We start from the raw sequence: 11,530 nt of genomic DNA, 5'->3' as shown, positions 1-11,530 counted from the left end.
TGAATGGCACCGCATCAGGTTGAGAAGGCCATGACAGGTCTTTTTCTTTATCCTGTGCACTATCTCTAAACTAACATGAAGTTTTGCACGCACCATGTGCCACCAGTTCAGATGCTACATCTGATAAATTAAAATGAGAGAAATGAATAATTCACTCTTAATTATAGCTGTGTGAGAACTCATTCCAGAACTGTTTGGTTTTCATTAAAGCTAGGTGAAAACACAGTCAGTGAGGACAATGACTCATGCTCTGTGTGACTCATAGTTTGCCATTCAGCTTTCACCAAACAGAGTAAGTATCACACCAAATTTAAGAATAATGATATTTTTTAATTTTCAAGCTCTCTACTGGCGGTTGTGGGATGATAGATACATATCCCAAAAGTGTCAAACTCCCAGGGTGTTCATGCAGTGATGCAGCCAATGGCATGGTTATTATTAAGGCTGCTCTGCACAGATCACATAAGCACTTCATTGGTGTTTCAAAGAGCTGAAATGGGATTACTGTGATAGTTCATTCATGCTGTAACCTGAATTTTGCCAAAATATTTTAAAGCATAAAAATCTAACAGCCCCGTACCTCTCACTGACAGAAGTGATATGGACAGAAAGCTGATCAGTCGAGCACTTTGCAAGGCACCCTGTGTCTTCATCAACGCGTCTCCGGGTGTGATGTCCAAATATAGCAGCTGGGACGTCAGAGGGAAAACTAACACAGTGTTTTTGGAAAGCCACCTGCCATTATGGGATTGACAGATTATGAAAAGCTGATGTAACTTGGCATCCCGGTGAGGGTTTTGTTTTGAGGATGAATAACAAAAAACGGTTTGATCAACCGCTTGAACACGGGGGCACGCCTAGCGCGGTAACATCGTTTGTTTTATATATTTAGATTTTTTTTCTTCTTTTTTTTCTTTGGAACATCTTTTAGGTCAACATCTTTTGGGGGCTGTATCTCGGTATAATGCTCCAGTGAGCTGATTCCTTGTGCATGAAATGACTTGACATCCTCCCGACCACCGAGTGCGACTCAGTGCGCGTGTGCCTGAGCGTCCACGGAGGGAGAGAGAGAATAAGCAACTTTGTGACCAAGCATAGCTGTGTCTACAGGAACAGCGTGGGGAGAAAAAAAGCATTTGACAGTTATGGTTGTTCAGCGTTTCTTTCATCCCGCATTAGTGACGACGAACGTGCTCGCGTACAATAGCGCCCGTTTCCTATTTCGTTTTGACGGATTAAAAATAAAAGACGCGCCGAAATACCCAGCGAGCCTACATCTTCATCAATGTGCGCGAGGTATGTATTTCCTACCAAGAGTTACACAAAAATTATGAAGGCTATCTTATCTCAGGCAAGGCGCTGTCATACAGAATGTCTGCTAATCTTCTGTAATTTGCAAAGCTTTGCATTTAAATCGGCAGCCTATTTAACAGCACTTCAGGTCTTAACAAGCAAGTATGATATGGGTTCCCCCCTCGCAGTGGATTTAGACTATTGTTTGTGCTTATGTCTTCCTTTGACCTTGCTTTTTTGTTGTTTGACATAGCTTGAAGGAGTTCCTTTCTTTCCTTCTTTTTTTTCCTCTTTTCTTTTTCTTTTTTTTCTTTAGCCGTTTTAAATCAGCAGGCACAAAGACAGAAGTTACCTCTGGGTAACAGCAATCAAAGCTTTGACTCAATCCGACTAGAGCTCTCTTGTTTAGAAGTTGCTTTCATCGCAGCCCGCCTGTTTTACATCATCATGTCTTTTATTTCTAGATGACATTGAGGATACCTTAGCAGGACTGTGAGCTTGGCCGTCATTTGCAGGAAAATGCATCTTTGGATTCCATATGTTTTGCTGAGTGCAACGTCAGTGTGCACTGTTGAGATGTTGAGCCATTATGGAGAAATATGTCAAGGACTATGTGCCTGTGAGGAGAGAGAAGGGGTGCTTACGGTGAGCTGTGAAAACAGAGGAATTGAAAGTCTCTTAGACATAAGCCCAGTGTACTTCTCCCAGTATCATCTGCTGCTTACTGGAAATCTTTTGAAAAAGCTATCCACCAATGATTTCGCTGAGTACAAAGGACTTACAATATTACATCTGGGAAATAATGAAATATCTGATCTTGAAGCAGGAGCTTTTAATGGACTGCAGGAATTAAAACGATTACATCTCAACAATAACAAAATTGATGCCTTGAAGGAAGAGTTTTTCTTTGGCCTTGATAGTCTGGAATATCTACAACTTGATTATAATTATATCACTCATATTGTGCCAAATGCCTTCAGCAGACTTCGACATTTGGAGGTCCTGATTCTAAATGACAATTTAATATCTGCCCTGCCCGTAAACATTTTCAAGCATGTACCATTGACCCACTTAGACTTAAGGGGAAATCAGCTCAAAGTACTTCCCTACACAGGTCTGTTGGAGCACATGAACAGTGTTGTGGAGTTGCAGCTGGAGGAGAATCCGTGGAACTGTTCCTGTGAGTTGATTGCTCTTAAAACCTGGCTCGAGAGCATATCATACACAGCTTTAGTTGGGGATGTTGTTTGTGAGTTCCCTTTTCGGCTTCACGGGAGAGACCTTGATGAAGTTTCAAAACAAGAGTTGTGCCCGAGGAGAGCCATTGCTGAATATGAGATGCCACCCCTGCCGCATTTGAGCACCGATGCATACTATAGAACCACGCCAGCTCTTACAGCCTCCTTCACTTCATCTGGGTTCGCACGGTCCTCATCAAGACCCACTAAGGGACCTCGACAGTCAGCCAAATTAAAATCAAGACCCACAGCTCGCATTTTATCCAATAAACCACAAAATTATGGCCAAATTATTTCATATCAGACCAAATCCCCCGTGCCTTTAGATTGCCCAACAGCCTGCACTTGCAATCTTCAAATTTCAGACCTTGGCCTGAATGTGAACTGTCAGGAGCGAAAGATCGAGCAGATCTCCGACTTAAATCCCAAACCTTACAATCCCAAAAAGATGTATCTCACTGGGAATTACATCACTGTGGTTCGCAGATCAGACTTTATTGATGCAACTGGATTAGACTTGCTTCATCTTGGTAACAATCGAATAGCCCAAGTATATGACAGAGCTTTTGCTGATTTGACAAATCTTAGAAGACTATACCTTAATGGCAATTTAATAGATCATCTTCCAGCTGATATATTTTACGGATTAGATAGCCTGCAGTTCTTGTATTTAGAATATAATGTAATTAAAGAGGTTGCGTCTGACACCTTTCAGCATGTACCTAAGCTTCAGCTTTTATTTCTAAACAATAACCTACTAAAAACTTTACCAGAGGGAACCTTTACTGGTCTGACGTTAGCCAGACTAAATCTTCGCAACAACCATCTTCGATATCTGCCAGTCAGGGGTGTGCTAGATCAGCTTACAGCACTGGTACAAGTTGATTTGTTTGAAAATCCCTGGGATTGCTCATGTAGCATACTGGAGTTGAAGATGTGGCTGGAGCAGCTCAGCACGGGCACAGTTGTAAACAATGTCATCTGTGGATCGCCTAAGAAACTAGCTGGAGAAGACATGAGATACATTAAGACGACTAATTTCTGCCCTAATAACTCTGACATACTTGCCTCCATGATCCCACCGTCTGAAGAATCTTTTCCTGGAAGCACTATCACCATAGAAACATCCTTGGACTCTGACACTCAGTACAGCACCATTCCTTTATCTGTGATGATTCTTGCCCTTCTCCTCATGTTCATTATGTCTGTGTTTGTGGCTGCAGGGCTGTTTGTGGCGATGAAAAAGAGACGTCAAAAGAGTCAAAATGAGCAGAATAACTCAATGAATGCTTGCATTAGCTCTCTCAACATGGAATATGGCCTTTACAAAAAAGGATCCATCCCCAAAGTCAGGACATCCAGCGGACATGTGTACGAGTACATCCCACCTCCTGCAGAATCTACATGCAGAACCACTGCTCACACCCCAACGGACAATAAATCAGCGGACGGATTTAGAGACTTTGATGAGTTGAGTGGCGCTTTTCTGGGTAACTCAGATGAAGAGGCAGCCAGTAATGTAATAAGCTCAGAATACAGTGCCACCACTCCAGAGCCTCTTAACAAGCCCTCCACCCCTCACCAAAATGATCCGTGCTACTACAGGGATATACTTGAGCCTGACAAGCACGCACGCTACAGCAATACGTTGCCATGCAGACATACAGCACATTCATCAAATCAGTATGCCACAGACTTTGATGCAAGGCATCAGTACGTTCCCCCTGAAAGAATACAACAGACAATACTGTATTGTACATCGCCAAGTACTGTTTATGTGGAGCCGAACAGGAGTGAGTACTGGGAACTGAAAGCAAAGCTTCACATTGACCCAGATTACCTGGAGGTTCTTGAAAAACGAACTACATTCACACAGTTTTAAGAGACTTGGCGGCCCACAGATGGTCAGAGTGGACGGATTTCTGTGATGCATCTATTTTAATCAGGAGTCGTAACATGTCATAAAAAAAATAGGCATAATTATTTTCTCAACTTTAGTACAGTGCATTGGGAGCTACGGCGTGCACTTCTCGGAGTCATGCCTAACAGAAGTGAGCAAGAAAAGACAACACGCTTCATTTTAAATTATCACTTAACACTTTATCCCTGTTTTGTTTAACAGTTTGGTTTAATTTTAAAAATATAAACAAGAAAGCACAGATTCAGGGCTCTTATGACTCATCTCTATCCTGGAGCTGTATCATTGACAACAATGTGAGACTGAGCTTTAACTCCCAAATTAGCTGCATTTTATGAGTGCTAATGAACCGTGCAGACGACATGTACTTGTCCCAAAATAAACCAGGTTTTTTGTCACAGATACATGTATTGCTGCCAGTTCTGTCTTTTCAAATTTATTCAAAATGAAACACGTGCATAGGACTAAAACAAATTTGTCCTGCAAATAGATTTATAGCCATGAAGTTGACCTTTTAGGTAGACAAAAGTCACTTAAGCACTGAGCCAGACCCATTTAGCTATGCAGTCCTCCAGGATTCACAGCTCTGAGGTGATAATATTTAATGCATTAGATCATGGAATAAATTCTAAAGTAATGTTTCAACCACAGATTATGAGACTCATAAATCACAGCTCACTTGTTGGGAGGTTTTAAAGAGAATAATCACAATAATTCATATCCTACAAATATATTGAACTGGCCCAGTACAATGAAATCCCTCAAAGACTACCTATCCCCAGCCTGACAGCACTTAGTGATTATGATTATGAAAGCATGTTGGCCTGGAGTTAAATTTGATGCATTGTAATTGTGCTCAAAAATGTTGTAACTAAAACATTATAATCATAACTGTATTCAGGTGTATTGTAAAGGAAAGAAAATGAGCTTTAACTGCCGTTGTTTGTCATGTGTTACAAATGTGTGCAAACAGTGTGTCTGGCATTTTACATAAACACACGCTTACACCCTCATCTGTTACGTGTACCACTACCAAAGCAGTCCACAAAAGAATAATATATATATATATATATATATATATGCAAATTTTGACATCCACAAGTTTACATCAAAACACAGTCCTGTGAAATATTGAACTTATAATAACTCTTTACTGTAAGTGTCAGAATGTGTCTACTGTAGTATCCCAGTTACAACAGATTTGAGTGAATTTACAATACAATGAGATATATCTGCAAAGTATTCTGTCTGAAACTCAGTTCAGATTTTTCAATGTTTTGGCCTTAGGCTCATACACTATAAACATTTGAGTAACTGCAAATTCTTATGCAAACAAATATGGTTATCGAGCTTTTTGTCAGTTATTTGGTTTATTATGTTTTATTTTATATAAAAAAAGAATGCACTATGACTTTTACAGGTCAAAAATGATGTCACTTTCTGAAATGCACAATGTAGTAGTGTGCATATAGCCATAGAAATAGATTTAATAATTTCATACATAAAGATTACATCTGTCAAAAACTCTTGCACTATGCATAGATATGGATTATCCTTAGACAATCTCTGCAAACCTGCCCACCGCTCACCCCTCCGTCACCAAAAGCATCCATAAACACAAAATTTAATAATACTATCACATCCCATAACTCCTCATTTGGAATTCAGCACACATGAATATTCAGAGGTACTTTTGTACCACATTTTGGATAATTCATTTATTCGCAAAAGTAATATATTTTTAATTACATGTGTTTTTAGGGGAATACTGAGTGGATTTGCTTGGCATTGTTTGTCTCATTTGTTCGGTTCGGGGTCGCAAGAAATTAGACAGTTTTACTGCAATTAGCAGTCTCCGCTTGTCTCTTTCTTAGGGAGGGATTGATGGTTAGTGTAACAACTGTGTAAAAATCTGCAAGCGCTTTAGCATTATGAGATTGAAAAGCACAACAAATGAATGCAGCGATTGAATGGATAAAATGCATAAAATTTTTAATGCTCTAAAGGAAGCTAAACACATCATGTAGTCATAACGCCGCCTAACCAGTTTCTAGGTCAATAGCGAATGCCTAGAAATGTGACTTTCCCTGCGAACATGCAGCAAATTCACATCATATGCAGTGTTATGCACCGAACCTGTCATTTTAATTCAGCTAATTACAGGACATGGACCTTGTCTGCATGTCACCAAATATTACACTGCAGTATTAGTCATGCTGTTTACCATGCTGTTTACAGTCTGGGTTTGTTGCCTTTCACGTGTTCAGTCATTTTGTGATTCTTTTGTCACTTGACCTGTCTCTGTGCTTTAGAAATTCAGCAGAACAAAAGAACTGAAGTCTGCACAGAAAATAAAAAAGCATGTACCTACACAGCAGGTTTGTTTTTAAAGATTACATTGCTGTGAGTCAGTGTTGAAAACAATGTAAAACTGCAGACATGCACAGACTGATCCACAAAAAATGTTTGTGTTGTGAACAGTGACTGGCATTTAATTGATTGTTTCAGTTCTCAAACTTCTTTTTTACACGTGTCAGTTTGTACATCCCAGACTAATGGAACAAAAGAGTGGATAATCCAGTATTAAAAGGAAAATGTATTCTGTGGGAGATTCCATGCTTAATTTTATTTATATATTCTTTTGTTTGTTTATTTTTTTACAGAATCTTGCAAAAAAGAAACTGCGTAATCGAACAACAGGATTTGCTGTATATAACAGAAATTTGTAATCTGTTTTCTCTTGGTCAGATTTTTGTAATCATTGACCAAATGCAGATTTTTTGTCACATGTAAGACTACAAATATTGATCATTCAAAACTGTGTTAAATTGAAACGTGACTGTCCTGTGTATATGTGCAAATGTTCAATTTGCAAAGAAGACAAGGTGAAGTCAGTGTCTTATTCGATTTTGTTTGTTTTTCATATGAAACAGTGATTTCCTGTGTAAACCTTTGATTTGTAAATAGAACACTTCATCAGCCTTTTCATGCAAACTTGCATCTTTTTTTGAAAAGCAAAAACCTGGTCTCTTCTTGCAAAAACACAGTACAACTAGGAATATGTGGGGTAAATATATCTACAATGTGCTGTTTCTTTAGTTGTTAGCTAATGAATAAAACATATGCATTCATTTGATACACTCGTGTTTGTTTTCCCTTCACCCTTTAAACCATGTTCTTTGCAGCAAATGTCATAGTGCACGTGGAGGAGAGAAAGTGTTGCGCAAAAGCTATTGGCAGTTTTTTTTTCCTTTTTTTCTCTTTTTGCTAAAATTGTTATATCTCATTCAAATGTCTCGATCAAGAGGCTGTCATAGTTTCATTCGGACAAATTGGAAATAACGAGAAGGCTATGTTATATAATCAACACCAAGATGGAATATTTATTACTTCAGGATGCCTTAGGATTACTCAGTCACACTCAAAGCTATTTCAACTAACTGCTTAAATGATCAATTATGCCATCTATAAATGCTTATCAGATGCCCCAAAGGATTATGACAGCTGCACAAATAGCAGTGCCAGAATAAGCCTTTGGTGCTATTGCAAAACTAGAGTTTCTTGTACATGTTTGACAACAAAATGTTTGACACTGAGCTTCTCGCAGCTACAAAAAAATGTATTTGTTGTGTTGCCGCCGTTGTGTTTAATGCTAAAAAAAGAAATTCTTACAGTAACTGCAATATGAACACATCTGCATCCCTATACTAGCAGAGAAACTATACACTTTGCAGAAATAGCTTTCTGGAAGCCCAGTATCCATGGAAACATCCAATTACCTGACACAGAAAAACAATCTAGAGCAAGAGGTACAATGTCAGCACAGAGTTGAACACATTTGTAACTCAAAGAGTTGAGATTTAAGTGAATTGTGTCTTGCGCACATCTCTAAATTGCACACCTTGTGCATATAGACAAAAGGTGATTTGTGGGATACATGTGCTGCTGCATTATATTCAACCATAACTGACAGACAAAAATGTGACTGAAAACTGTCAGTTCTAATAAGACGAGTAACAACAGATCAGCGTTTGACTGACGCCATTTGTCAGACTGATGGTGCTATGTTTCTTAGCTGCTTGAAGACTCCAGTTTTTGTGAGGCAGGGGGAAATTAGGGCAGATCTACATTATGTAAGCTTGAAGAGATGTGTCAGGCACTGTGAAGGCAGCATATGACTGTAAGCATTCACCAAAGGAAAAACCTTTGCTATCTTCCATCGGGGAAGCAAACTTGATAGGAAACTGATTCAGAGCTCCTTGAATTTTTCTTTCATGGTGAAGTTTTGAATCTCTCACCTTTTGTGTGGTTTCCAGTTGTTGCTCTCATTCTGTGTTTCTGTCCCAGAAGATTTTTCAGTCTTATTTGCAGCAATGCTCCTTTTCTCTCTAACACACACTTTGTATGTGTGTGCGTGGATTGGAATGCGTGTGTCTGGGCGCATAAATTATTGACTCAGAGTGTATTCATGCTTGCCTCAAGGACTTTAGCCTACCAACGTGGCAATACCTTTTTCCTCTCTTTTCATCTTTCAGCATTTTTGTCTAGAAAAAAGAAAGCTTCACACAACTCACCACCAAACTAAAGGTCTTTAGTAATAATTGATGTATTCCTTCTCAAACATAAACTGCCATTTATCTATGTCCAATGTGCTGTTTAATAATGTATGCCAGGGTAATGTCCGTTTTAGACTGATTTCTAAAGAAATGGCATGCTGTTGGTGGGATAAGGTGATATTTACAAGCCCAGATTTTGCTTGGTATTGCCAGTATATTTGCAACAACTGGAAATAGTGTGTCTGAGACAGGCTAATATTTATGAGGGTTTATCCAGGCTTACGACTGCCAACCTGAGAAAAGTGACAAAATCCTCCCTCATCCTCCCATTAATAGTATTCACACTAAACATAAGAATGATATTTTACATCAAGAAAAGAGAAAAGCTTTGGCAATGGGCGAGCTAAAATCCGGTCCTGTGAAAACAGTGAATTTATGTTTTTAGGAGGTTTTCATAGCTTTTGAATTCTAACAATGCCAGACTTGCTGGCTGTATGCATAATATAATTCTCTGAGATTTCCTGCCAAAACGAAACAAATTAAAATTAATGCACTTTTTAAATGTAGGTTCCTCTGACTATCGTGTTTTCCTCTTTCAGTCACAAGCATACTGCATACTTCTGCTGCCCTGCAGAGTGGCTCATCTCACATTAACCTCTGTCTGTGCCCCGATATTCAACCACTTCTTTTTTTCCAGCCCCTTTTCCTCTTGGCTCTTCATTGCATCAAGGGCATGTCCTTCTCTATATCTTGGCCTGAAGTGCTGCTGTAATTGCTATAAGAGAATGGCATGCTTGTTGACCTGTAATTTATAGCAACAACACACAGGCCATTGAGAACATCCCACGTTTGTGAATTATGTAATGAAGTATGTCACTATACTGAAACATCTTCTTTTTGTTTGTTGGTTTCATGATACATTTATTTCCAAATGCAGCACACCAGCATGAGCCACTACAAGAGCGTCTCCCACTGATTTGAAAAAGATGTGACCTGAAAGGGCCCTGTTTGTGTATCCTCCTTCAGTTGAGGAGAAGGAGAGACATAAACCTCACAGTGAAAAAGCATCCGTGTCTGAACAATGGTAGTGCTCTTAAGATCAGACACTTGCTTCTACAGAAGCCATTCAAACAAAACTGTAGGGCAAGATTATACATTTTTATTTACAGTCTGGCCTGCTTTAAATGGGAAACACGTATTATGTAATCATATTTATGATTATTTCAAACAGTCTCTTCTAGATGTGTCACACTTCCAAAACTTAAAACGTCAAGATAAATCTGACTTGGCTGTGAAACTGCTCAATGGAGCTCTATGATGCGTGAGTGGACTATTATAGATTGCCCATGTACTGTGGCACTCTGAATTTAAATGCAGATGTACTTCTTCACTGCTGCATATTTCCCTCTTCTCCTTCCTGACCATGCCATCGAGTCAAATAGACAGCTGGGGGAAGTAGCTCACCCTTGCCTTTAAATGTCTGATTGTTTAGTTTGTTTTGACGAGTAACAGCGAATCAGATCAAACATTTTTAACGTTGAAAAGACTAAGGCCTCTCACATACTGTCTGCCTTTTGCATATTTTTCCTTGGACAGAAAAACATCACATTAAAAAGTGCACTTAATAACTGTGTGTAATATTACTCCAGTTGTGCATTCTTTCTAATAGGCTAACATTCAGTCCATAATTAAACCCTTAATGCAAACCTTCAAGTGGAACATTTTGTACCAGATTTATAAAGTGATAACAGCTAAACCTTAGAAAATTAGTGTCACAAGGCTGTGCTCAGATTTTAATCTCTTTAAATGATGAATTCCCACTGAGATGCTTCTCTTTTGCAACAGAACTGTTAAGTCATCACTGGATTTTTCTTTTTTATTATGCATAATGTCAAGGTTTTGTGGACGATTCAAAAGAGACTTGATCTGCAGTATGAAGGCTGGGTACATTACCAGCTGGTACAAAGGCCTCTTATCTCACCATTATGCTTAGAGGTACAGCACAAGTAGCCTGGGTAATGAACTGACTTTTGTGGTTTATCTTCCATTTATTTGGTGTTATCTTTGACATGGTTTGATGTTGTTTCATTATAACCAAGCCACAAACCCAAAGCAATATAAGCAAGGGCAATATAAGAGCTAATCTTCATTCAAATTGCAATATTTTTGCAGTGGAAAAGGGTCAGGTACAATGACCTGCTGTTCCTGTTGAGTAACACTGCAGCTGACTAGACACTACAAGTGATACACTACAAGTCACAACTAAAAGTGTTGGGACGCTAAGATTTAAATGAAAACAATACAATAATTTGTAAATCTCAGACACCCATATTTTGTTCAGAGTGAAAAACAGAAAATATGTCAGATGTTTACTGTAATACATTGTGCTATTAAATGGAAAATATTAACTCAGCTTGAATTTGGCAGCAACACACCACAAAAACATTAAGAAAGGGGGGGGGGGGGGGGGGGGGGACTGGAAAAGAACTAAAGAAGCAACAGCTGGAGGAACATTTTACAGTTAA

The 11,530-nt window shown here is 39.0% G+C and overlaps 1 protein-coding gene across 2 annotated transcripts; it reads left to right on the top strand.

Annotated features, from left to right (window-relative positions):
• Positions 1-627: 627 nt before the first annotated feature.
• slitrk5b (SLIT and NTRK-like family, member 5b) lies at positions 628-7,585 on the top strand. 2 transcript variants are annotated; one of them, XM_005460050.4, is made up of 2 exons: positions 628-1,296; positions 3,755-7,585. In XM_005460050.4, the coding sequence occupies exons 1-2, from the start codon at positions 1,146-1,148 to the stop codon at positions 4,411-4,413; spliced, it is 810 nt and encodes a 269-aa protein (XP_005460107.1). In that variant the 5' UTR covers positions 628-1,145; the 3' UTR covers positions 4,414-7,585. The 2 variants fall into 2 exon arrangements, with proteins under 2 accessions (XP_005460107.1, XP_005460106.1); XM_005460049.4 differs by having other exon boundaries at positions 631-1,296; positions 1,758-7,585.
• The last annotated feature ends 3,945 nt before the right edge of the window (positions 7,586-11,530 follow it).

This window comes from Oreochromis niloticus, linkage group LG16, assembly GCF_001858045.2.
Source record: "Oreochromis niloticus isolate F11D_XX linkage group LG16, O_niloticus_UMD_NMBU, whole genome shotgun sequence".
NCBI lineage: Eukaryota > Metazoa > Chordata > Actinopteri > Cichliformes > Cichlidae > Oreochromis > Oreochromis niloticus.
This window is presented reverse-complemented; position numbering and strand designations above follow the sequence as displayed.

Excerpts from the sequence above, each read along its gene's own strand:
- slitrk5b (XM_005460049.4), top strand. The coding sequence starts at position 1,813 with ATGCATCTTTGGATTCCATATGTTTTGCTGAGTGCAACGTCAGTGTGC.